Here is a 26196-nt window from a genome sequence, read left to right as displayed (position 1 = left end):
CACTATGGGGAGTAAAAAATTGAACTGGAAAAGAACTGCAGTTTCTTGAAGACAACCTCTGAAGTATTTCAGAGGGGCAGGGATGTGACTCAGCCTCAGCACTAAAAACTGCATATCCTGCCTCTGCAGGCAGAAGAACTGCCACTTAAAGAAAAATAACCACTTAAAGCTGATGTTAGCTAGTATTGACTTTAAAAAGTAGTCACAACCTAGAAGATTAGAGTTATGTTTTATTTGATGGGAGTTTTTAGGACTTCAAGTCTGGCAGCCAGCATCTCAAGTGACCCTGAGAGAGATGTTTTGAGGAGGCGGGGTTGGGAGCTTGGCAAGAGTCAGGCTATACAGAAGCTTGTAACAAGGAGCAGGTAGTCTAAACATCAAAGGATTATTGTTAATTAAGGAAAGCCAGATATCTCAAGTTAAAGAATTTATCGCTTTTCTATGTATGAGAAGATGCAAGAGTCTGGGCCTACTAAAACCATTTATTTCATATGCATCTCAGCTATCTGGGGCCAGCATCCAGAGATTTGATAACTCACATCCTTAGTTCCTTATTCACGGTAGGGAGAGGCAGCAGCTTGTGTTGCCAACTCAGTAGCTGCTGGATAGAAGGCATTGTTCTTCCTGGGCTCAGAAATTCACGTTTAGAGGGCTAGAATCCCTGATGACTGTGACATCCTGTCTGTTGGTAGGCAGGAAATACTCCATTTCACACTAGCCTGTATAATTTTTCTGTTTTTGTTTGTTTCTTTTCTTTTTGACCAAGGGCCAAAATTACTATGTGACCTTATTCTTAAAGGGAAATGTCTTTCAACCCTTTTTCAATTGGCAGGTGGGTTGGGTGGGTGGATATTATTGCTTCAACAGTAAATGTAATTCCAGTGCTTGATTATGTTCCACAAGGAAGTTTCTGTGTGCCAGTTGCTTTCTGCTGCTCCTACATGTTTCTCTGGGACTCACATATAATGTGATCTACATAAATGTATAAAATTTAAAGAATTACCTGGAGTTTCTGGGTCCCATCCGTCCCTGCTCTGAATCATAGAGAGAAGCCTTGTTCCTTCTCGCTCATCCATAATGTCTTTTTTAAAAAACTAAATAGAAAGATAAAAGCAAAAAAAAAACACAAAATCAACAATCTAACTGACCTGTATTTGCATAGAGTTCTGAAGCAACTGAGCAGACTTCCATTCTCACCCAAACCACCATCTCTGTAAACCTGTCCCACTGTCTCCCAATTTCCATATTAGCCAGAATCTAAGGGCTTGGCTCAGCGCTGGAGATCTAGCAGTTGGGCCCCACCCCAGTGCCCAACATTCTGTCCCCTAGCTCTTAAAGGGGCCATGGTAGCACCTGGAGACCCCTCTATAAAGGCATGTGCCTGTGTGCATGCTAAGTGTGTGTGTTCCTGGGCACTGAGACCAGCAGCTCTTCGCAGTAACTGGTGGCTGTGAAGGTCCCAAAGACTCCTCTCCCAGCCACAAACCCACAGAACCCAGCATCCTGGTGTCACCAGGACCAGAGGGGCCAGGCAAGCAGAGCTGTGGGGGAGCGCAGGGGAAGGACCCCTACTGCTGCCCCTCAGTCCTGTACTGGGATGAAGCGTGTGATCTTCACCCACAGGCAGATAGGGTAGATGGGGAGGGCTCCCAGGAGGTGATCCCCATGGCAAAAAAATGTTAAGATGTAGTAATTTCCATATTTTAAGGCAAGACAAGAAAAATTTAGACAGAATTTTTACTTTGCTCTTTGGGTCTCCTCTTTGCCCTCTGGTGTGCAGCGTGCATCTATCTGCATTATGTGTTTACCTGACCTCCTCAAGGGCAGAACTACTTGCTCCACCATAAAGATAAATGTTCTTCTTCAGGCCCCAATCATGTAACTCCTTAGAAGGCATCCCTACTTACTTACGACTGGGTTAATGTCATAGGCCATATTATTTGTGCTCTGTGCTTTTCCTAAGATAATTGCTTTAAAAAATATGTGATTGAGCCTCAGATGGAAATAATGATGACTTGAAATGATTGACCTGAAGTTTAGTACTGTAAGATCCTTTGTTGTAACAGTAAGACTCTGGAGAGGGGAAGAAGCAACAGGAGGGAAGTATTTGCTGGAATCTGACAGACTAGCAAAACCTGTGGTCCAGAAGATTGAGGTTACTATTAACAGGACTAGGTGAGGCCTACTAACAAAAGCTTCTCCTGACCTGGGAGTGAGCATTCATGGTGCCCTGGGACAGATTGGTTATGAATGTCTCCCAAACCTTGGTTGAAATTAGGACCAAAAGGCAAGGGACTGTGATATAAGAGTGTTGCCCACCACCCAGTTTTACAGGAATCAAGTCATTAACCACTGCAGTCCTTGACTTAAAATCAATCCTGGAAGGAATTCAGAGTGAAGATCAGGCTGAGGCACTCAGTAGTTTGAGAAAACTGACAGAACCGGCCCTCAGATATTTAGGTATCTCCAGGAAAAATTTTCATGAGCCCAGTTTCTCGCATCTTGCCATACTTAGAAAAGCACTAAAAGCATTGACCAAGATATCTGTTCCGCCTGAGTGAAGTAACCTTCTACCAAGCTGTGTGCTGGTTGCAATGTCCCCCTCCCCCCAAGTCCCCTCATACATCCTCAGAACAGACAAAGAGACTCTCTCCACAGTTGCAAGTCTCAGCTTGGCTTGAGATAAATTTTCCATCTATTTTTCTAATAGATTGACTATTAGTTTTTCATCCACAAAAGAAAGTATGTGTTTACCTCCACAAGTTACGTGCAGGAAACTCATGATCTGATATTTTCCTGAATCAAATTGAACACAGCCCTGGGACTTCACTTCCCAGGAGGATGGAAATGCCTCTCTGCTTTAGCAGAAGAATTGCCCAGGGTGGGCTCACTTGAGGGGCTCACTGTCCAAGCCTCATGGTTCATGAGGGTGGCTGCTCCATCCCTCCTGTTGGGAGCTAAGGGTCATTTGTCACAATTCCAAGCCTGGTCCAGTCCCCTCACTGTGGAGCTCAAAAGAGAGTGTAAAGGTCCTCTGCTTAGCCCAACCCTCTCGTCACAGAGGAGGAGCAGATGGACCCCAGGGAGGGGCAGCACTTGTCCAGAGTCACCCTGTGTGTGGCAGAGTCAGAGTCAGGACCAGGTGTCCTGTCCCCAGGCCGGCTGTCCGTCCACGGCCCCACGCTGCTTGGGACAAGTGTGGCTGCAACATCCTCCAGGCTGGGATTCTGCCCCATCCACCCTCATTCTGCACAAACATGCCCCCTCCCCCTGAGAAGGGCACTTACTGTGGGTGACTCTACTAAAGTATTACCAATGCTGAGAAGAGAGCATGGCACATTGAGGTGTTTGTTGAATGAATATTACAGGAGCTTACAGGCTCAAACTCTAGGCTAGACCTCCTAATCAAGATACATTCCAACTCTTCTGCCTTTAGGGGAAATGTCTAAGAATTGCCAGACATGTTTTGCCTCATGTATTCCTCCTAACAACCCCAAGTCCTTGCATGAAGGGCATCTCCAGGGAGGGGACAACTGAGAACCTAAGACAGTATTTAGAGATGTCCTCATCATGTAAGTCCTGGTGAGAGACTAGGCCTCGGACACATAAGAAACTTAAGAGGCCAGATAAATAGTTGACTTGCCCCTCAAGTGGTATCTGGACACACACATAAGTAGTAGGTGACATACAGACACAGGTCAGATCAGAATTCCTTCTGCGGGGTCTACAGTAGCATCTGCTGTCTGCTTCCAGTGGCCACAGTGCCTGGACCAACTGCCCTAGGCTGTGGCTGCCCAGCCGGGTTTAAACCTGATTTCTCCCCAGTAATTCTCCAAGCTACTCAGCAGGCTTCTAGGACAGTTGTTCTCTGCTTAAGTTGCCAGTGATATTCTTTGCAGGATGTAATTAGGATTTGTCATGTCCAAAAGCAGGTGCTATTATCTCCATTCCCTGGATGAGGAAACTGAGGCTTCGAGTGGCATTGACTGAGCACAGGACTACTGTGTGCCAGGCTGAGCTCTGATCTCAGTTCAGGGTTGGGGGGGTGTAGACATATCAGGGGAAGGCCCTGAGATGACCAAGAGGAACTGGTGGCTGGAAGAGGGGAGGTGAGGAGGCTGGAGAGGTAGAAAGGGGTCTGAGCTTGCAGGGCTCTGGAGGTGATGTTTTAGAGTTTGTATTTTATCCCAAGAGAGTGAAGAAAAGCCTTCAAAGGTGTTTTAGTTTGAGTTCAGTCCAAGCAGACATTGAGGGAAGAATGGAAATAGAGGAATCAACTAGAATCTGCAGGTGAGGGGATGGATGGATCTGGAGATGAAGAAGGTGGCTCTAGAGATGAAGACGAGTAGGTGGGTCCACAAGTATTTTATGAAGAGCATCTGTGAAGGTGGTGCCATTGACTGAGATGGGAAAGTTGAGGAAGGATCAGTGTGTGCTGGGGGTGGGGGATTGAAGAGGTGGGACTGGACGTGTTGAGTGCGACGTGTCCTGAGACATCTGGAGGGAGAGATCAGGAGGTGGTTGGCTGTGACTGTGGATCCAAGAGAGATCAGCCCCGGAGGCAGGAATGGGGAGTTGTCATTATACAGCCTATTCGCTTCATTCAGTATCTTCTTAAATGTCACATCCATCGAGCATGCTGATCTCCACCCACCAAAGAGAGCAGCCTTGCCCACCCCACTCCAATAACTCTTTTCTCCTGTTTTCCCTTTGTGCATGTGTGCATGCTAAGTTGCTTCAGTCGTGTCTGACTCTGCAACCCTATGGGCCATAGCCCACCAGACTCCTCTGTCCACGGAATTCTCCAGGTAAGAACACTGGCGTGTGTTGCTGTGGCCTTCTCAAGGGGATCTTCCTGACCCAGGAATCGAACTCAATTCTCTTAGGTCCCCTGCACTGGCAGGCTGGTTCTTTACCACTAGTGCCACAAGCCAGTGAAAGTGAAAGTCGCTCAGTCGTGTCCAACTGTGGACTGTAGCCTGCCAGGCTCCTCTGTCCATAGATTCTCAGGCCAGAATACTGGAGTGGGTAGCCGTTCCCTTCTCCAGGGGATCTTCCCAACCCAGGGATCGAACCCAGGTCTCCCGCATTGTAGGCAGACTCTTTACCATCTAAGACATCAGGGAAGCCCAAGCTAAGGGGCCTGCAGAAGCTAAAAGAACAAAGGAATGACCCTCCTGGAGCATCAGAGACAGCACAGCCCTGCTGACAACTTGGCGTTAGGTTTCTGGCCTCCAGAACTATAGGACATAAATTTCTGTTGTTTTAAGCAATCAAAATAATAAATTTTTTGCTATAGGTAAAGGAAACCAAGATGAATACCCAGAAGTAAAAAATAGAGTCTTTGTCAAATCTTTTTCTAAGTTTCCAGAAATGGATTCTGACCTCCTGTTCTAGAGCATGATAGTCACATAGATTCCAAGACCCCTTGTCAAATCCTGGGTCCCCCCTGTGTCTGAGGATCCACTGACCTAGACAAGTGGGTCAGTGCAAACGCCCATAGGCGCCAGGAGGGAAGGAAATAAGTAAAGGGGACAGAGAGGATGAAGGACCCTGCAGAGGACCAGCTGCTCCTGTCAGGGGTGGTGGAAAAGCAAGATGTGTGATGACAAAATCTCATGTTTATAAAGCAGGAAAAAAATACAGATATGCCCTACAGACACATGTACATGTAGGCACACACACGTCTACATATGATTTCAGAGCCTGTGAAATGTGTTGACGGCTGTCCATGAGGTTGAGGACATGGATGCTCCCTGGGTGGGTGGGTGGACACTACTGTGAGCAGGCAGGGAGCCTGGCCACACCCAAGAGGGGAAAGGGGCACATGGGAGATGATCACGGTCCTGCTCTATGTCAGTTATACGTAAGGAGAAGAAAATAGAGAAAATATTAAACAGAGATGAGAATGGAAAGCAATATAAATGGCATAGCAGCTGCTCAGCTCCATCTACTTGCCTTCCTGAGGGAACACAGCCCAGTGACACCAGATCTCCTGAGGCTTCAAAAGGAGCTGGAAATGTGGATTTTCATGTGAAATTAAAACACTGCAGCCACCAAGCACTTAGTGAAGAAATAATATTTTATATACTGTGAAGGAAAACCTAACACACCTATGGGCCACCTCAAGTACAAACTGGTTTGCAGTCTCTGATATGGAGCAAATCAAGCTTGCGTGTGCTTGTGTCCAGAGTGGGGCAGGGCCTCCTGGGTCCTCTGTGAGGGGGAGGGGAAGGGAAGAGGTAGCAGGCATGACTGAGTGCAGGTCCCCCGACAGACCCACAGCTTCCTTGTCACTCTGAGTGTCTTTCCTACTAGCTTCCTCCTCCTCTGCCCTTCTGGCACCTCCTCCTCCTTCCTCCGTCCCAGCCATATCCTTCCCAGCTCACTGTCTTCCAGTCCACACGCCTGGCTGCTGGGCAGGCAGGGCTCAGCCACATCCAGGCTGGGCTCTGACGGGGGCACCATGTCCAGGCTCACAGATTAGAGTGGAGGAGAGGATGCTGGTAGGCTCAGGCAAAACTGCTGATTTCCAGGTGGGGGAACTGAGGCCCAGAGAGGGCACAGGCCTTACCCAGGGATGCACAGCAGGAACCCCCATGCCTCTCCTTCCCCAAGAACTCACTCTATGCCATTAAGTGGATCCAAACTTGTCATTTAACCGTAAGTATATATCACAGGCTTACTTCATGGAGGTTAAGTTGGGAACACATTTGCAGACAGACAGCAAGACTTCGCCGGCATCCCTGATGGCTGGCGCCCCTCCCCCACCCCTGGCAGAGCCCAGTGGGAGGCCAGCACCTTATAATCATACACATTAGTGTTTCTGTCACTGAACTTCTGAGTATTCACACTAAGTAAAATAATAAAAACTATGAAGTGTCTCCTGTCTGTTCAGGTCAAATTTTCTTAGGAATCTGTTTTTAAAGTATTCTTCCCTCATAGCTCAGTTGGTAAAGAACACCTGCAATGCAGGAGACCCCAGTTTGATTCCTGGGTTGGGAAGATTCACTGGAGAAGGGATAGGCTACCCACTCCACTATACTTGGGGGATTCCCTTGTGGCTCAGCTTTTAAAGAATCTGCCTGCAATGTGGGAGACCTGGGTTCAATCCCTGGGTTGGGAAGATCCCCTGAAGAAGGGAAAGGCTACCCACTCCAGTATTCTGGCCTGGAGAATTTCATGGACTGAATAGTTCATGGGGTCGCAAAGAGTAGGACATGACTGAGCGACTTTCACTTTTAGAGCCTTGAAGAATTGGGATTTCAGGTAAGGAGCATCCTACCTTTCATCTCCATAGATAATGGTAAAAAACACAAAGAGATTTTAAAAATGTTCATGGTTTGAAGCCAGACCCAATCCAGCCGTGAGGTTCGGAATAAGACAAGCCTCCTGACAAGGCCAAGGGTGATGGGTGGGGAGAACCATCATTCTGGAGCAGCTGTGCTGTTACCCGAGTGTCTGAGCCATTGGTTCCAGCTCCACAGATCCTGAGCCTCAACCATCACAGGGCCCTGAGCCTTTTCCAGGCATCTGACTTAATCTGCCTCTTGATCTAGATCTTTCTCAGGAGTCTATTCCAAAGGATCAAGGTGTAGTCCTCTGACAGTGACCCACATGACCATCACATCCTCCTTCTGACCATCCTCCTGCCTGGGCTCTCTGACCATCATGGGCTACTTCCTCCACTTTCTGAAGCTGCTCTCCATCTGCATGGTCTTCTCCATGGTGGCCAGACTGGGCACTTGGACGGTGGACCTAAGTAACTGGTCCATGTTCATCTGGTGCTTCTGCTTCACCGTGACCCCCCTCATTCTCATAGTTGACTTATTTGGGCTCCAGTATCACCTCTGCCTCTCCTGGGACAACTTTCTCATCACCTGGGCCTGCTATGTCACCCACTACTGCCTCCAGCCTCCATCAATAACCCCCTTATCTACCTTCAGCCTTGCCTTAAGGCATCTTCTGGAACCACGCCAGCTCTGCCTCTGCATTCTCCTGCATCTGTGGTTTATGCCACTGACGTGGCTTGGACCTATGCTGGACTGGTGAGTTCTCTGGCTCTATGCTCACCGAGCTAGGACTGCTCAAGAGGCTGGAGCAAGATGCTGGGCTTGGCTGAGAGCAGGAAAGGAAGAAGGTTTGGAATGACTTCACAGCCACCAGTTACTTTAAAGGGCTTCTGGTGTCAAGGCATATATGAACACAAACACACAACCACACACAGAGCCACACACTGAACATGCACTCAGGCATACACCTTTAGATAGAGTCACGCAAGTGCTGGTGGGGGCCTTTTAAGAGCTAGGGGTCAGAAAGTTAAGGGGTGCAACTGCTAGTTGTCTTGGACTGGGCCATGTCCCCGGGCTCTGGGGAAAGTTGGGAGTGGGGAGACTGTGGGAAGAGCTCACAGAGATGGTGATTTGTGTGTGAACAAAAATCTGCTCAGTTTTTCTGAGTTTTAAGAAAATTTGGATCAATTAGGGTAAGTCAATTTTATTTTATTTTTTAAATCTTTGTATTGAGGTTTAAAAAAGAACATTATAGATGTGGGAGAAAGGGCAAGGCTTCTCTCTATGATCAACAGCAGTATTTGATGGTAACCAGAAATCCCAGGAAAGTAAAAATTACTTGTGTATTTACATTTATTAGATATGGGAAGAAACAACAGGAGGGAATCACTTTCTAAAGCTTTACAGACTTTTGAGACAGATAGTTCACGGGATTAAGCCACTGTTACCAAGACAAGATGAGAAATAGCACTCGAGTGGTCTATCAATAAAATCCTTGACTGATCTGGAAATGAGTATTCCTAGCACCCAGAGACAAATTGGTGAAAAATGCCTCCTAAATTTTGGTTGAAATTAAGACCAAAAGGAACAAGATTGTGAGTAAAGAATGTTACCCACCACCAGTTCAACAAGAATCAAGTCATTAGCAACTGCATTTACTGACTTACAATTCACCTTGAAAGGAATTCAGGGTGAAGATAAGGATAAGTCCCTCTGTGCTCCAGGAAAACTGGCGAAACTGAAACTCACATAAATATTTTCAGGAGAAATATTTATGAATCCAGTTTCTTGCATTCTCTCATACTCAGAAAAGCACTGAAACCATTAAATAGATTCCTGTTCCTCAGGAAGACTGTGTCCCCAGTTGTAATTGTCAGGTTGGCTTGAATAAAATTTCCTATTCCTTCCTTAGAATGACTACTGATTAATTTTTTATCCACAAAAGCTACTATGGATTGACCTCCACAAGTCTGGGTGCAGGAATCCCATATTATACTATTTTACTGAATCAAATTGGGCCCAAACCCAGGCTCTCACTTCCCGGGAGGATGGCAATGCCTCGGTGGCAATAAAAGAATTGCCCAGGGTGGGCTTACCTGAGGGGCTCACTGTCCAAGCCTGGTGGTTCAGGAAGCTGGCTGCTCTATCCCTCCTGTTGCAGGGGGTTAAGGGTCATTTGTCTGCCTCAGGGCCACTGGGACCCTGGAATCCCCCCAGTCATCTCCACTGTGCCCCCCCACTCCAGTCATCTCCACTCTTCCCCCACCCCAGTCATCTCCACTCTGCCCCCCACCCCTACCCCAGTCCCGGTGCATCATCGGGGCTGTCACCTCCCAGGAGTCCTGCAGGGGCCTCCTCTTTCAGCTCCTGCCTTTAAAAGAGCCCGGTCATCCGTCCATCACCACCCCCTCCCTGAGATGCCCTGAAAGGCTCCCCATCAGCATCAGACACAGCATCCTTGTTCATTTCCAATCCCTTCTTCCCAGCTTGGAAGCTGCTAACCAGTCTCGCAGGCCAGGAAAATCCTGCTCAGGTAGGACCACTCCTAGATCTTTCCAGACTCCCACCGGAATGATAGCTTTGGAGCTTAAGAGCCAGAAAGAAGTGTAAGTGAAATTGTTAGTCATTCAGTCACGTCCAGCACTTTGCGACACCATGGACTGTATCTCGCCAGCTCCTCTGTCCATGGAATTCTCCAGGCAAGAATAGTGGAGTGGGTTGCCATTCCCTTCTCCAGGGGATCAACCCAGGGTTTGAACTCCGGTCTGTTGCATTGTAGGCAGATTCTTTACCGTCTGAGCCACCAGGGAAGCCCTAAGAGACAAACATGTTAATTTATTCTGCAGTTTCTTCAAGACACTCCTTCTTGGGGTCATATTGGGTTGAAGTATCCCTTGCAATGAGAAAGAGTCACATGTGAAGGCAAAATTGGGCGGGGGGGATTCACAATAGCCCCTACTCCCATGTCATCTCATCCCCATGACTTTGCTCTCACCCCGTGGCTCCTCCCTGCTCACCCCTGAGGCTGCCCTCCTCCGGGTGGGGCTGTGTCCCCTCAGACGGCAGCTCCTTCTAGTGATGCTGCAAGGAGGAGGGGTCAGGACACGTGTGTCTTCAGGTTGCTGCGGAAGGAGGCCATGACCCTGAAGGCGGGTCCTGGGTTCCAGAGCCCCAAGGTTTGGTCCTGGGCTCCCACCCCCAGGCCCTGCTGTTGTGTGGGCTGTAGAGCCAAGGGTTCAAATTCACAGCTTTAGCATTTTTATCTGGGTTCCCACTCTGCACTCTTTGACCTTAAGCAAGGCACTTGATTGGACTTTCTCATCTGTAAAATGGGATCAGCAGGACAATCCATAATCCCTTTTCTGAAAACCTTGGGTTCAGATATGCTCCAGAAGTTAAAAGTTTTCAGCCTCAAACAGGTGAAATGATGTATCTGCTCTCCCTACTGGGAGACATGACACCCTACTGGTGTCTGAAAATACCTTGTAATGAAATACATTATTGTTTCTGCAAAAGAACTTTAGAAATTCACACTAAGTGAAATAAATATAGACTGCAAATAGTCTCATGTCTCTTTTAGTAAAATTTTCTACCCAAAGATATTTTTTAAACATTATGTTTTTTTTCAGATCCTTGAAGCACTGGGATTGCAGATAAGGGCCACCCTCCCCTGTGTCTCTGTAGATAATGGCACACAGCACAAAGAGATTAAAAAATGTTCATGGTTTGAGGCCAGACCCAACCCAGCTGTGAGATGAGACAAGTCTCCTGACAAGGCCAAGGGCAATGGGTGGGGAGAATTCTTCTGGAGCGTCTGTGCTGTTACCCAAGTGTCTGGGCCACTGGTTCCAACTCCACAGATCCTGAGCCTCAGCCATCACAGGGCCCTGAGCCTTTCCCTGGCATCTGATTTAATCTGCCTCGGAACCTGGATCTTTCTCCAGTGGATTCTAAGTGAAGATCACTGCCATACCAGTGACCGTGACCTGACCATCAGCACCTCCACGTGGTGTACCAGACATGGACACTGACAGAGTCTGGTTATGCTTCTACCGCCTGCTGCAGCTGTTCTCCACGTGTGCGGCTTTCTCACTGGTGGCCAGCTTGGGCACCGGAATGGGGGCTGTAAGTCACTGGTCCATGTTCATCTGGTGCTTCTGCTTTGTCATCACCCTCATCACCTTCATAGTCCAATTAGGCGAGTACCAGCCCAGTCTCCCCTTTTCTGGGAAGAGCTTTCTCTTCACCTCTGCCTGCCTCGCCGCTGTTTCCTGCCTCTCAGCCTCCATCATGTACGCCATCACTTACATCCAGTTCTTGCCTCATGGCCCCTTCCGGGACCAGGCCACCGCCGCCACTACATTCTCCTGCATCGCGTGTGTGCTTTATGCCTTGGAAGGGGCCTTTCTCTGGCTACTATTCCTGGGTGAGACCACTTTCTATTTTGCTACCATTCATGGCCTTTTCAAGCTTCTGGAGACATTGGTGGCCTGCATCATCTTCTCCTTCATCAGCAACACCTCCCTGTACCTGCACCAGCCGGCCCTGGAGTGGTGCGTGGCCGTGTACTCCATCTGCTTCACACTGGGGGCCGTGGCCATGCTGCTCAAGCTAATCAAATCTGAGAACAGACTTCACACCTTCTTCCCTCGTTTCCTGTTGGGGCAGACCGTGCTCTCTGTCCTCCTTTATGCCAGTGCCCTGGTCCTCTGGCCACTCTACCAGTTCAATGGGCAGTTCGGTGGGCAGCCCCAGCGGTCCAGTGATGCGAGCTGCAGTGATGAGCTTCCCTCCACACTGTGCATCTGGGACCAAAAACTGACTGTGGCCATCTTGACAGCCATCAACCTGCTGATTTACGGGGCTGACATGGCATACTGGATCCACTTCGTTTTCCTCAGGCACTGAGCTCTGCCCAAGGGCTCTGGATTCCATCTTCTTACCAAGTTCTGCAATCCTCTGGCATCCTCTTCCTGGCTCCCCTCTCTCCCTCCTCACATCCTTCCCCATTCATCTTTTCTGTTTCCTTCCCTCCTGCTCTGTGTCCTTCCTGCTTAGTGTGGTTGCCCGCACCCTGTTTGCCTCTTTCTCTTGCTGCTCTCATCTTTCCTACATTTTCTGCTTTTTGCCTCTTTTCTGGTCATCCTTGGTTTTCCCATCTCCTGTGTCCTGACCACCTCTCCCCATTTTCCTTCTGATCGATCAGGACCTGAGACTCTTTCCTTCTCTGCCCACCGCCCCCTCCCACCTCCTAAGGTGCTCCCTCCACAGCACACAGCCCTCTGTGCAGCTGTTCACACCCTCGGCCTCTGGAGGGGCCTCGTTGCCAAAGCGTGTCTGTCACCCTGGCAGTGCCTTAGTTGGTATGTGTGTGTGGGGGTAGGATAAGTAGCTAGTCATTGGGCCCAGTTTTTCCCAGTAGGGGAGAGTGTACAGTGTGCCTCTCATCTATTTAAAAAATAAATCTCTGGAGGTCAATAATTCCCAGTGAGTGGTAGTCTAAAGCAGAGACCCTGAATTCCTGGACCCCACCTGGTGCTCAGCCCCACTTAAGATTGTCTCCAGAATTTTTGTGGGCTTACTAAAACACACTGCCAAGAACAACAGAGCCCAACATTTTTGGCATCAGGGATCAATTTTTTGGAAGAAAAATTTTCCATTTCTCCCTGGGGTAGGGCTGGGGGATGGTTCAGGTCATGTCCGTCGTTTGCTTCCTGCTGTGCGGCCAGGTTCCTAACAGGTCACAGACCATTACCTGTCCGTGGCCTGAGAATTGGGGATTCCTGGCCTAGATGGCATCTTAGAGGACGTTGAGATGACTTCCATGCCAACTACTGTCAGGGGAATTAAAAAAGGAGCTATTGAAGAAGCCAGGGTCTTGAAGACACCTGTCTGCAGTGTTGGTGAGGGGCAGCGATGTGGCCCTCCTGCCTCAGTGATCAAAACAGCAGGTCCTGCCTCTGCAGGGAGAAGAGTATGGCCACTGCAGCGTTAAAGGGATGTTAGCCTGGGTGTTCTCGTTTTTTCTTTTTTCTAGTCGGGAGGTCAAAAATTACTGGGGTACCTATTCTTAAAGGGGAATTTTCTAATTTTCTTGGGCAGGTGGATGGGGGTGGTGGGGTTGCTTTCATAGTCAAAGGAAATGTGTTAGTTGAGCGTGAGGGGACACATACATGCTTCTTGTCCCAATTACTTTCTGCTGCTTCTTCCTGTTTCTCTGGGACTCAGACACAATATAATCTCTACAAATATATATAATTTTCAAAAAATCCCTTGGAGCTTCTGGTTCCCATCAGTCTCTGGTGTCAATCATAGAGAACAGCCTTGTTCCTTCGCCTATGTTCATAAAGCCCTTATAATTTCAATATTAAAAACTTCCCAGGTGGTTCCCAGGTGGTGCAGTGATAAAGAAATTGCCTGCCAATGCAGGAGATGCAAGAGATGCAGGTCTGATCCCTGGGTCGGGAAGATCCCCTGGAGGAGGAAATGGCAACCCACTCCAGTATTCTTGCCTGGGAAATCCCATGGACAGAGCAGCCTGGCGGGCTATAGTCCATGGAGCCACAAAGAGCTGGGCACAGCAGTGACTGAGCATACACATAAAGATAAAAGAAAATAAACACCCCCTCTGCCCTCCTCACCCCCTCACCTTCGCAAAACCAAAATCCACACACTGTAATTTTCCCAAATTTGCCTAGAGCTCAGAAGTGTCCTAGCCAATTTCTATCCTCAGCCAAACCTAGGTTTCTGGGACTCTGCCCATACCTGGACCAGAGTCTGGGGGTGTGGCCTAGGGGGTGGGCCCACAAGAGGTTGGGCCCCACCCCAGTTTCAACATCCTGTCCCCTAAGTCTTAAAGGGGCCATGACAACATCTGGATACCTCTCTTTAAACTGTGTGCCTGTATGCACGCTAAATATGTGCGTTTGTGTGTATGTGTTTGTGTACCTGTGTCCGCCTGCATTGAGACCAGCAGCCCTTTACAGTAACTGGTGGTTTTGACGGCATCACAGGCCTTCTTCCTCTCTTGCTATCAGCCACAGAGCCTCAGAGCCCAGCATCCTAGTGTCACCAGGCAAGCCAGGTAAGCAGAGCTGTGGGGGAGGGGTAAGGGAAGGACCCCCACTGCTGCCACTCAGTCCTGTGCTGGGATGAAGCGCGTGATCTTCATCCAGTGGCAGGTTGCGTGGAGGTGGAGGGCTCCCAGGTGGAGGTTCCCATGGCAGGAAAGTCTTAAGAAACAATGAAGTAAAATTCATATTTTTAGGCTAGGATGAGAAAAATATAAATATAAAAATATTTCTCTGCCCATTTGGGTTCCTCCCTCCCTGGTGGTCTAGTGGCTAGGATTCAGTGCTTTCACCACCACAATCAGGGTTCAATTCCCAGTCAGGGAAAACTTTCTTTCTAGGGACTTCCCTTGTAGCTCATCTGGTAAAGAATCCGCCTACAATGCAGGAGACCTGGGTTTGATCCCTGGGTTGGGAAGATCCCCTGGAGAATGGAACGGCTACCCACTCCAGTATTCTGGCCAGGAGAATTCCATGGACTGTATAGTCCATGGGGTCGCAAAGAGTCAGACAGGACTGAGTGACTTGCACTTTGCACTGCACTCCCCTCTAATGTGCATTGTGCATCTGTATTAACCAGCCCACCCCAACGGCAGAAACACCTGCTCAGCCGTAAAGATAACTTTATTCCTCTGGTCCCAGACATGTAACTAGAAGATAACACTGCTTACTTATTATATGATTAATGTCCCTAGCTATTTTCTGCCTATTTTACAAGATTTTTGTTTCTTGCATTAACAAATGTGTTATTGACCTTGTGATTAAAAAATAATGGTGCCTAGACTACTTGAAGGCAATGGCAAGCCACTCCAGTACTCTTGCCTAGAAAATCCCATGGATGGAGGAGCCTGCTAGGCTGCAGTCCGTGAGGTCGCTAAGGGTCGGACATGACTGAGCGACTTCACTTTCACTTTTCACTTTCACACATTGGAGAAGGAAACGGCAACCCACTCCAGTGTTCTTGCCTGGAGAATCCCAGGGACGGGGGAGCCTGGTGGGCTGCCATCAGTGGGGTCGCACAGAGTCGGACACGACTGAAGTGACTTAGCAGCAGCAGCAGCAGCAGACTACTTGAAACAATTGACCTGATGTATAGTTCTATGAGATCCTTGACTGTGATAGTGTGACAATAGATATGGGAAGAAGCAGAAAGCGGAAACCATTTTTCTGGAACCTGATAGACTAGAAAGATAGGTGGTCCAGATGTTTTTGTTCACTATTAAGAGGACGAGATGAGCAATAGCACTTGAGTGGTTTATCAAAGAAATCCTTTGATGACCTGGGAATGAGCATTCTTAGCACCCTGAGACAGACTGGTCCAAAATGTCTCCCAAACTTTGGTTGAAATTAAGACAGAAATGGAGGGGACTGTAATAAAGAATGCTGCCCACCATCCAGTTCTACAAGCATGAAGCCATTAGCCACAATGGTCACTGACATACAATCCACCCTGAAAAGTATTCAAAGCCAAAATTAGGATGAAGCATTTTGTGCTCTGGGAAAACTGGGCAAACCAGCCCTCAGATAGATATTTCAAGAGGAATTTTCAATAATACATTTTTGCATCTTCCTGTATTAAGTTCAGTACAGTTCAGTTCAGTTCAGTCCCTCAGTCGTGTCCAACTCTTTGCGACCCCATGAACTGCAGCATGGCAGGCCTCCCTGTCCATCACCAACTCCCGGAGTTTACTCAAACTCTTGTCCATTGGGTTGGTGATGCCATCCAACCATCTTATCCCATATTTAGAAAAGCACTAAAACCATTAACCAAGATGCCTGTTGTCCCAGAAGAGCAGTAACCTGTAACAAGGTGTGTGCTTGGTTGCACGTCTCTCTTCCTCTAAGTCATACGCCTATGCTCCCCACATACTCTTCTCAACAGTTCTCAGAGCTTCCTGAGAGACTGTTTCAGCAGCTTTACTCCTCAGGTTACTTTGAATAACATTTTCCTTTTCTTTCTAACTTGACTATTGATTAATTTGTTCATTGACAAAAGCAAATATGCATTGACCTCCACAAGTCTGGGTGGAAAAATCTCATATTCTACTATTTTCCTGAATAACATAGAACACAGCCCTGGGAGCACACTTCCCAGGAAGATGGTGATACTTCTGTGCTTTCAGTTCAGTTCAGTTCAGTTCAGTCGCTCAGTCGTGTCCGACTCTTTGCGACCCCATGAATCACAGCACGCCAGGCCTCCCTGTCCATCACCAACTCCCGGAGTTCACTCAAACTCATGTTCATTGAGTCGGTGATGCCATCCAGCCATCTCATTCTCTGTCGTCCCCTTCTCCTCCCGCCCCCAACCTTTCCCAGCATCAGACTCTTTTCCAGTGAGTCAACTCGTCGCATGAGGTGGCCAAAGTACTGGAGTTTCAGCTTCAGCATCAGTCCTTCCAATGAACACCCAGGATTGATCGCCTTTAGAATGGACTGGTTGGATCTCTTTGCTGTCCAAGGAACACTCAAGAGTCTTCTCCAGCACCACAGTTCAAAAGCATCAATTCTTCAGCGATCAGCTTTCTTCTGTGCATTAGTACAAAAATTGCCCAGGGTTGGCTCACCTGAGGGGCTCACTGTCCAAACCTCCTGGTTCGTGAGAGTGGCTACCCCATCCCTCCTGTTGGGAGGTTAAGGGTCATTTGTCACAAATCCAAGACAAGGTCCAGTCCCCTCACTGTGGAGCTCAAAAGAGAGTGTAAAGGTCCTCTGCTTAGTCCAACCCTCTCGTCATAGAGGAGGAGCAGCTGGACCCCAGGGAGGGCAGGACTTGTCCAGAGTCACCCTGTGTGTGGCAGAGTCAGAGTCAGGACCAGGTGTCCTGTCCCCAGGCCGGCTGTCCGTCCACGGCCCCACACTGCTTGGGACAAGTGTGGCAGCAGCATCCTCCAGGCTGGGATTCTGCCCCGTCCCCCCTCGTCCTGCACAGACCTGCCCGACCCTCTGAGGAGGGCACTCACTGCTGCTGAGTCCGTTTCCTCATCTGCTAGAGGGGGGAGGGTGCCAGAGACCCTGGTCCCTCCCAGCCCCCCTCTTCCCAGGGCCCCTGGACTTGCCAGTCCTGGATACTCAGACATGGAGATGGAAGCCGGCTCCTCCCCTCCGTCCACCCTCTCTGCTTGCTTCCTCTTGGCCACTGGGTCCTGTTTATTGGTCACATCCCTCCTGATTACACAGACCCTCCTTCCCCACGACCTCCGCTTGGTGGGGACCATGTTTCTCTTTCATAACCTGAGTTTCCTCAGTCACTTGCCAATGGCCCAACTCTCCAGTGATTCTTGTCAAAAACACAAACTGCTTCCAGGTGCCCCCACAGCCTGAGGTCTCCCAGACTCCCTTGTTCCTGCACATTCTTGACTATTCACTTCTTTAGAGTCCAAATCAGCAGCCCAAGTGGTCTTGCCCTGTTTGGGGAGCTTTGTTCCTTTAGGGAATACAAAGTCCTTTCTGCAGGGTGTACAAGGGGTCGACCATAAGCAGGGGAAGATAAAACAGAAGCCCAGAGTGAAGAGAGAGGCAGACCCAGAGTCCACCATGGTTCCACGGTCTCATGTGGGTCTGATTCCCAAGGAGAAAGCCTGGGGGAGGAGCTGAGAGATGCCCTCACAGGCTTCTCTCCAAAGGCAGAGGGAAGGGAGGCACCTTGGATCCAGGAATCTGGGGAGGGGCAGATGTGGTTCCCAAGTCCACCTACTGTGACCAGGACTCCCCCAGCCCTTTAGTACACACAGTTGATGGAGAAGACCCACGGTGTCCAAGCCTCAGGCCCTTCCCTTGCTGCCTGTCTCCCGGAGCAGCGGCCAGGGGCTCCCTGCTCGGCCGGCCAGAGCCTCCTCCAGGCAGGGTGACTCCAGCTGCACGCCCCACCCCCGCCAGACTGTGTCCTGAGCCGCATCCAGAACAGAGCCTGGGGCAGAGATGTTTCCTTTCCCTGACTCTGGACCAGCTTCTTGGAAGAGCTGACCTTCCTCAATCCTCCTATGAGTAGAGAGAAGTGGGCCATTCCCTCCTGAGCTCTCAGGGACCTGGCTATCTGCCTTGGGGGCCAGTGCAGACGGCCAATCCATGTGGCCCTTGTCTGTGTGTCTGGCTCCTGTCTAAAGGTGCCTGTAGGGAGGCCAGTGAGCTGAGGAGAATCCAGTGAGGGTCCAGTCAGCATCTCTCTAAGTCTCCACACTCTCTGGCATTTTTTGGCTGGCTTATCAACAGGAAGTCTGGACAAGAAGAGGGTACTGCAGCCAGATCAAGACACAGAGGAGGCAGGAGATGATTCTTGGACCCAAGAGAAGAGGGTCAGGGTTCAGTAAATCTCAGCATTTCCTGAGGTTCTTTTATCTGCTGAGTTTTGTAGGGAGACAGACGTTTATTCAAATCCAGGCTCTGTCAGGGAGTAAGCATATGACCTTGAGTAAAATGATCTAATGTACTCTCTGAGCCTGTTTCATCATCTGTTAAATGGGGATGACAATAATAATATCCCTGAAATTAAAATGAAATAGAGATAATAAGTCACCTTGTCAGACTGTTGCTGCTGAAGGCCATTATCTCCATTTTCTGGATGAGCAAACTGATCTTTGGAGTGGCCTTGACGGGGCACAGGATTACCTTGTGCCAGGCTGAGCTCTAGTCTCAGTTGAGGATTAGGGGATGTGTAGACATGTCGGGGAAAGGGCCTGAGATGACAAAGAGGAACTGGAAGATGATCTCAGTGCCTGGAGGGAGGGAGGCAAAAAGGCAGGAAAAGAAGAAAGGAGTCTGAAGTTGCAGGGCTTTGGAAGCGATTTTTTAGAGTCTGTGTTCCATCCTAAGGTAACAAAGAGAAGCCTTCAAAATATCTCACTTTGACTTTATTCCAAACCCGTCTTTGAGGGAAAGGAGCCTTCAGCAATATGTGAACCATGAACTCCCAGATGTTCAAGCAGGTTTTAGAAAAGGCAGAGGCACCAGAGATCAAATTGCCAACATCCGCTGGATCATGGAGAAAGCAAGAGAGTTCCAGAAAAACATCTATTTCTGCTTCATTGACTATGCCAAAGCCTTTGACTGTGTCGATCACAATAAACTGTGGAGCATTCTGAAAGAGATGGGAATACCAGACCACCTGACCTGCCTCTTGAGAAACCTGTATGCAGGTCAGGAAGCAACAGTCAGAACTGGCCATGGAACAACAGACTGGTTCCAAATAGGAAAAGGAGTACGTCAAGGCTGTATATTGTCACCTTGCTTATTTAACTTTTATGCAGAGTACATCATGAGGAATGCTGGGCTGGAAGAAGCACAAGCTGGAATCAAGATTGCCGGGAGAAATATCAATAACCTCAGATATACAGATGACACTACCCTTATGGCAGAAAGTGAAGAGGAACTCAAAAGCCTCTTGATGAAAGTGAAAGAGGAGAGTGAAAAGGTTGGCTTGAAGCTCAACATTCAGAAAACAAAGATCATGGCATCTGGTCCCATCGCTTCATGGGAAATAGATGGGGAAACAGTGGAAACAGTGTCAGACTTTATTTTTTTGGGCTCCAAAATCACTGCAGATGCTGACTTCAGCCATGAAATTAAAAGACGCTTACTCCTTGGAAGGAAAGTTATGACCAACCTAGATAGTATATTAAAAAGCAGAGATATTACTTTGCCAACTAAGGTCCGTCTAGTCAAGGCTATGGTTTTTCCCGTGGTCATGTATGGATGTGAGAGTTGGACTGTGAAGAAAGCTGATCGCCGAAGAATTGATGCTTTTGAACTGTGGTGTGGAGAAGACTCTTGAGAGTCCCTTGTACTGCAAGGAGATCCAACCAGTCCATTCTAAGGGAGATCAATCCTGGGTGTTCATTGGAAGGACTGATGCTGAAGCTGAAACCCCAATACTTTGGCCACCTCATGCGACGAGTTGACTCGCTGGAAAAGACTGATGCTGGGAAGGATTGGGGGCAGGAGGAAAAGGGGACGACAGAGAATGAGATGGCTGGATGGCATCACCGACTCTATGGACATGAGTTTGAGTGAACTCAGGGAGTTGGTGATGGACAGGGAGGCCTGGCGTGCTGTGATTCATGGGGTCGCAAAGAGTCGGACACAACTGAGCAACTTAACTGAACTGAACTGATGGAAATAGAGAAAGCAGCTAGAGTGGGTGAGAGGATGGATAGATCTGGATCAGGTGGCTCTAGAGATGAAGAGTGGGTGGATTCAAAGTATTTTGTGAAGAGTATCCAGGAAGGCAGTGCCGTTGACGGAGATGGGGAAGATGAGGAAGAATCAGTGTGTGTTGAAGGTTGGGGTGGGGGGGAAGTTCAGGAGATGGGATTGGATGTGTTGAGTGTGAGGTATCCTGAGACATCCAGAGGGACAGTTCAGGAGACAGTTGGATATGATACTGGATCCTGACAGAGATCAACTCCAGAGGCAGGAACTGGGGAGTTGTCATCACACGGCCTGCTCATTTCATTCCGTATCTTCTTAAATGCTGACCCTGCCCACCCACCTAAGAGAGCAGCCTGGCCACTCATACCCACACACTCCAATAACTCTTCACCAGTTTTTCCTTTATCACGGCTTTTATCATCCACTGACCTAATACTGTATATTGGTTACACATGGTCCATCTTCTGTACTAGAGTGTCAGCTCCATGAGGACAGAGTTCTCGGTTCTCTGCACTCTGTCCAGACCTAGAACAGTGCCTGGCACACACTCGGTGCACAGGGATATCTGTCTATTGAGTGGAGTCTTAAAGCCATCAGATTGGATGAGGAAGACACGGCACACAGAGAAGATGTGATCTAGCTCTAAGTCCTGAGGACCTGAGACCCTCAGATGATGGGGAGGAGCAGGAAGAGGGGGAGAAAGGGGGAGGAGCCGCCGAGCCGCAGGGGCCGCTCTTCCTTTGTTAGGACCAGTGGTAACGGTGCTGTTTGTGGGTCCCCACCTCCCCCAGCCCAGTGCTGGGCGCCCTGTCTCTGGGATCTCAGTCCCATTCTCAGCCCTTTGATGGAGGAGAGCCTGATCCCACAGAGGGAGACACAGAGTCAGGAGGGCTGACTGAAACTGGGGTATCCCTAAAGCATCAGCCTCTCCTTCCCTGTGACGGGGCTTCCTCCACTGAAAGCTGGCTGTGCAGGAAGCAGGGGCCCGGGCTGGGGGCGGGGCCACAGCACACGCTGTCCTCTGGGGTCTTGATCCTCACCTCAGGGCCACCTAGGAGGTGGGGGGGCCTCCTCAGATTTTCCCTGCCCTGGGACATCCAAACCCCAGAGCCAGGAGCAGGACGTCAGGTTAGAGATTTCCTTTAGGAAAGCTTTTCCTCTGGGAATCCTGGCTCCTCTTCTTTACAGGAAGCCTGACCCTCTGGAAGGAACTTGGGCCAGGAGTCAGGGAGCCTGGGGGTCACCTTCCAGGCCAGGCTGCACCGCTGCCCCAGCCCACTCCCAGTCTCAGCTCAGTGGCTGAGTGAGGGCATCTACAGGGTCCCTGGAAAGTGACTCAGGTTGCTTCAGTCATGTCCATCTCTTTGTGATCCCATGGACTGTAGCCCACCAAGCTCTTCTGTCCATGGAATTCTCCAGGCAAGAATACTAGAGTGGGTTGCCATGCCCTCCTCCAGGGGATCTTCTTGACGCAGGGATTGAATCCAGTTCTCCCTCATTGCAGGCAGATTCTTTACTGTCTGAGCCACTAGGGAAGCCCAAGAATACTGGAGAGGTCACTGGAGCCGCCCCCTAACCATGTTAAAGACCCAGCCCCTCACATTTCCTGCCAGAGCATCCAACAGGTTGGTTCTGCCTGCAAGTCAGCCTGGAGGAGAGATAGTCCAAGCGCTCCCCCTGGTGGCCGGTCATAACCAGATAGGCAGCCATACCCAGCAGCTTCTGCGGGTCATGAAAATAGTTTAACAGTAGAGGTCATGACCCTAAACCCTAGAGCCTAGGCAGGAGAGAATCCTGAGAGGTCAGGCTACAGCTCCCTGCTCTCCCAGACCAGGTTCCCAAAGGTCAGTGGTACAAATGGCAGGTATGGCCACTGTAAAGTTGAGTGAAAAGCACAGTAGTATGATGTCATGTGAACTTGGATTTGAATTCCCTGAGTTCTTAACCTCACCTGGAGCCCTTCATGCATGCGGTGGGCTGTTAGGACATATCCTGCAGGGCTGTGCCCTCTCTCTGCATGAACAGGTAGCCAAGGGAGATGGTAGGGGTGAGGCTGGAACAGTGACCGGAGTTCTCTGGAGGTGCTCAGCCCTTAGGCCAATGGTTCATCCTTGGCTGCACAGCACAGTCGTCTGGCCCTCGGGCTGTGCTTCTCAAAGCGTGGTCTCCCTGCCTGCTGCACAGCCAACTCTCAGTAGAGGAAGCCCCATCCAGAGGTCCTACAACAGCACCCGCTTCTGCTGATGGCAAGCTTGCCAGAAATATCCTGAGAGGGTCAAGGTGCTAGGCAGGGCCCAGTTGGAGCCTCCTTGCCCTTCCCTCAGCCCACCAGCCTCCCTACAGGGACCTTGGGACAGGAGTCAGCCATACAGACAAGGGCCACATGGATGGACCACCTGCACTGGCCCCCAAGACAGATAGTCAGGTGCCTGAGGCCACAGGAGAGAAGAGACCCTCTTTTCTCCACTCAAAGGTGGATAGAGGAAGGCTGACTCTGTGATCCTTCCAAGAAGCTGCTCCAGGGTCAGAGAATGGATCTGGGCTCTGTTCTACACCAGGCTCCGGCCACAGTCTGAGCCTGGTGTCAGTCAGGAGGCTCTGGCTAGCTGGCTGAGGAGGGAGCCTTTGGCCACTGCTTTGAGAGGAAGGGAGGCTAGGCCAGGAAGGGAGGAAGGGAAGGGCCTGATGCCTGGGCACCCGGGGTCTTCTCCATCAACTGTGTGTACTAAAGGGCTGGAGTTGGCCCTGGCCACTCAACAAGTGGGCTTGGGGGCCACAGCTCCTTCTCCCCATGTTATAGACCAGGGTTCTTGGCCTCCTTAATCAATAGAAATTGATTTGGTGCTAAATAAGAAATATTAAAAACCAGAGCCATTACTTTGCCAACAAAGGTCCATCTAGTCAAGGCTATGGTTTTTCCCGTGGTCATGTATGGATGTGAGAGTTGGACTGTGAGGAAAGCTGAGCGCCGAAGAATTGATGCTTTTGAACTGTGGTGCTGGAGAAGACTCTTGAGAGTCCTTTGGACTGCAAGAAGATCCAACCAGTCCATCCTAAAGGAGACCAGTCCTGGGTGTTCATTGGAAGGACTGATGCTGAAGCTGAAACTCCAGTACTTTGGCCACCTCATGCGACGAGTTGACTCACTGGAAAAGACTCTGATGCTGGGAGGGATTGGGGACAGGAGGAGAAGGGGATGACAGAGAATGAGATGGCTGAATGGCATCACCGACTCGATGGACTTGAGTTTGAGTGAACTCCGGGAGTTGGTGATGGACAGGGAGGCCTGGCGTGCTGTGATTCATGGGGTCGCAAAGAGTCGGACACAACTGAGCGACTGAACTGAACTGAACTGAGACAAGAAATTCAGGCAAGGCTTTGTTGGGCCTCTGCTGCAGCAGAGTGAGGGAGTGAGAACAATGTTTCCTTGTTTGTTCCCTGAGGGCATCAAGCTTGTTCCTTAACAAGGGGTGAGGGTAGGGGGTGTGTACAGGGGTTGGGTCAGAGGGGTGGCTTAAGTGGTTTGCCCACCCATTAGGTGATGTTATGTGCAGGGGGCATGCACAGTGGCCCCTCCTTTGCCCCAGGCTATTCTAAAGCGGCAGTTGGGGTTTTTGGTCTCTTTGTATTTTTGGTGTCCATAATTTGCCCCAATTGTGCATGCTTGCACTTCTTTTTAGAGCCACATAGTTTCTTTGTATTTTGTTGCTCCAGGAGAAGTGTGTCCAGGTGCAAGCAAGGGTTGCAGCAAAGGGTCCAAGATCCCAGCCTGTCTTGTATCCAGATCCCTGGGACAGCTTGTGGGAGCATCTCTCAGCTCTTCCCCAGGGTGTCCATCAAGGCTGCAGGGAATATGGAGACCATCTGGCCAACGATCCCTCCCCTGACCCTTCTTTTCCACTTGGTATATTTTTCAAACTTTAATTTTGTTTTCTTAAAAAAGCAATTTGCTTACATGTTTCAAAATCAAAATGCTCAAAAAGGCCATATTCTGAGAAATTGCCCTTCTAACTGTGGCTCCATCCACTTTCCCCTCAACTCCCCTCCCCCACCAACACCAGGTATCTGAGTCTAAAAGAGGGCATCAGGGGACATCAGAAGTTGGTGAAGAAACTGCACGTGAAAAGAAGAATCCAGAGTCCCTGGGTTGAGCCTCAGTCCATACAAAAGCCTCTCGGACCAAGTACACCATGTCAGCCACATAAACCAGCAGGTTGATGCCTGTCAGGATGGCCACAACCAGTCGCTGGTCCCAGATGCAGACAAGGGTAGTAAGTTGATCACTGCAGCTCATATCACTGGACCGCTGGGGCTGTCCCCCCAACTTCTCGTGGAACTGGTAGAGGGGCCAGAGGATCACTGCTGTGGCGTAGAGGAGGACGGAGAGCACAGTCTGCACCCACAGCAACCAGGGGACGCGGAGGGGCAGCTTTTTGTCGTTGTCACAGTCACACCCATTCACAAAGTAGTTCACGGCCCCCAAGACGAAGCAGATGGAGTACACGGCCACACACCACCCCAGGGCTGGCTGGTGCTGGTACAGGTCAGCGTTGCTGATGAAGGCGAAGATGACACAGGCCAGATAGTTCTCCAGCCTCCTGAGCACACCAGGGAAGGTGGGCACAAAGCAAACCATGTCACCAGGTCGGACACAGACCCAGGCCACTTCGATGGCATAAAGCAGAGCAGCCAGGCAGGAGAAGGCGGTGGCGGTGATGGCATGGTTCCGGGCGGGGCCAGGAGAAAAGAACTGGATGTAGGAGGTGCCGAAGATGAGGGAAGTCACGATGCAGATGATGGCGAAGTAGAAGGAGTAAGCATGAAGAAACCCATCCCAGGAGCAAGGGAGGCGAGACTGCTGCCCGCATAACTCCACTATGGAGATGATGAGGCTCATGGCAAAGCAGAGACACCAGATGAACATGCACCAGTTACCCATGCCCTCCTCCCAAATGCCCAGGCTGGCCCCCAGCGAGAAGGACACGCAGGTGGAGAGCAGCTGCCCCACGCGGAGGGAAAAACCCACGACGGGCGTGGAGGCCAGGCCTGAGGACCAGCTCATGGCGATGGTCACGGTCAGGTGGGCCAACGTCACCGCTGTTGTAACCCTTGCTTGTTTCTCAACCAAAGGCTTGTAAACAGTTAAAACACAGCTCCAGATTTGACGTTCTGAGTTCAGCTTTGCTTTGCTGGTTAAGCTCTGTTTCTGTCTCCGTTCTTTTTTCTCTAGAAAATATATGACCACTGACCCCTAGAACTGATGTGCTGATCTGAACAAAGTAAGGACCACACTCACCTTCTCAATCCAGCAAGGCGGCCCAGGGGTTAATAATGTAGAGTCTCCCCAAATAGAAGCACAGCGCAGCCCTGGCACACAGCCTGCGGCCCTTTCAGCTTCCTTCCTTGTATAAATTCCCGCTGAGCCTCGCCGTGTTGGGAGGTGGTTCTTTTGCGCAGTGATCCACCTTCTTCCCTGCTCGCCGGCTTGCTTAAGATAAAGCTATTTTTCTTCTGTCCAAGACTTATCTTTTAGTACTGGCTTCTTCAGGGATGAGCAGTCGAGCCTGAGCTGGGTGACAATGTTATACATCCGGTCAGCAGACAGGTCCCCGGGGTCCCCGCCCCTCTCCCTCTTCCTGGGGCGAAAGGGGCAATGCAGCTGGGAAAGTTGAGGTGCCCGCTGCTCCCAG

At 49.8% G+C, this 26196-nt stretch overlaps 2 protein-coding genes and 1 long non-coding RNA gene across 3 annotated transcripts in view; 1 reads left to right on the top strand and 2 right to left on the bottom strand.

The window, feature by feature from the left end:
• LOC148774566 (uncharacterized) overlaps positions 1 to 26113 on the bottom strand; it is a 35619-nt gene extending 9506 nt beyond the window's left edge. The window contains exons 1-2 of the long non-coding RNA XR_016035656.1: positions 25803 to 26113; positions 1004 to 1094 (exon numbers count right to left, since the gene is read on the bottom strand). This is a non-coding gene — a long non-coding RNA (uncharacterized LOC148774566). The remainder of the gene's footprint in view (positions 1 to 1003; positions 1095 to 25802) is intronic.
• Positions 11171 to 12200, top strand: LOC129550274 (myeloid-associated differentiation marker-like). Its single transcript, XM_055417793.2, has one exon. The coding sequence runs from the start codon at positions 11313 to 11315 to the stop codon at positions 12198 to 12200; it is 888 nt and encodes a 295-aa protein (XP_055273768.2). The 5' UTR covers positions 11171 to 11312.
• LOC129550272 (myeloid-associated differentiation marker-like) lies at positions 23988 to 25808 on the bottom strand. The gene has a single exon (XM_055417791.2). It carries the CDS (start codon positions 25566 to 25568, stop codon positions 24591 to 24593), a length of 978 nt encoding a protein of 325 aa, XP_055273766.2. The 5' UTR covers positions 25569 to 25808; the 3' UTR covers positions 23988 to 24590.
• Positions 26114 to 26196: the final 83 nt, after the last annotated feature.

Source organism: Moschus berezovskii, chromosome 21, assembly GCF_049115385.1.
Source record: "Moschus berezovskii isolate FMDL1 chromosome 21, NW_MosBer_1.0, whole genome shotgun sequence".
NCBI classification, from domain to species: Eukaryota; Metazoa; Chordata; class Mammalia; order Artiodactyla; family Moschidae; genus Moschus; species Moschus berezovskii.
This window is presented reverse-complemented; position numbering and strand designations above follow the sequence as displayed.

Excerpts from the sequence above, each read along its gene's own strand:
- LOC129550272 (XM_055417791.2), bottom strand. The coding sequence starts at position 25,568 with ATGAGCTGGTCCTCAGGCCTGGCCTCCACGCCCGTCGTGGGTTTTTCC.
- LOC129550274 (XM_055417793.2), top strand. The coding sequence starts at position 11,313 with ATGGACACTGACAGAGTCTGGTTATGCTTCTACCGCCTGCTGCAGCTG.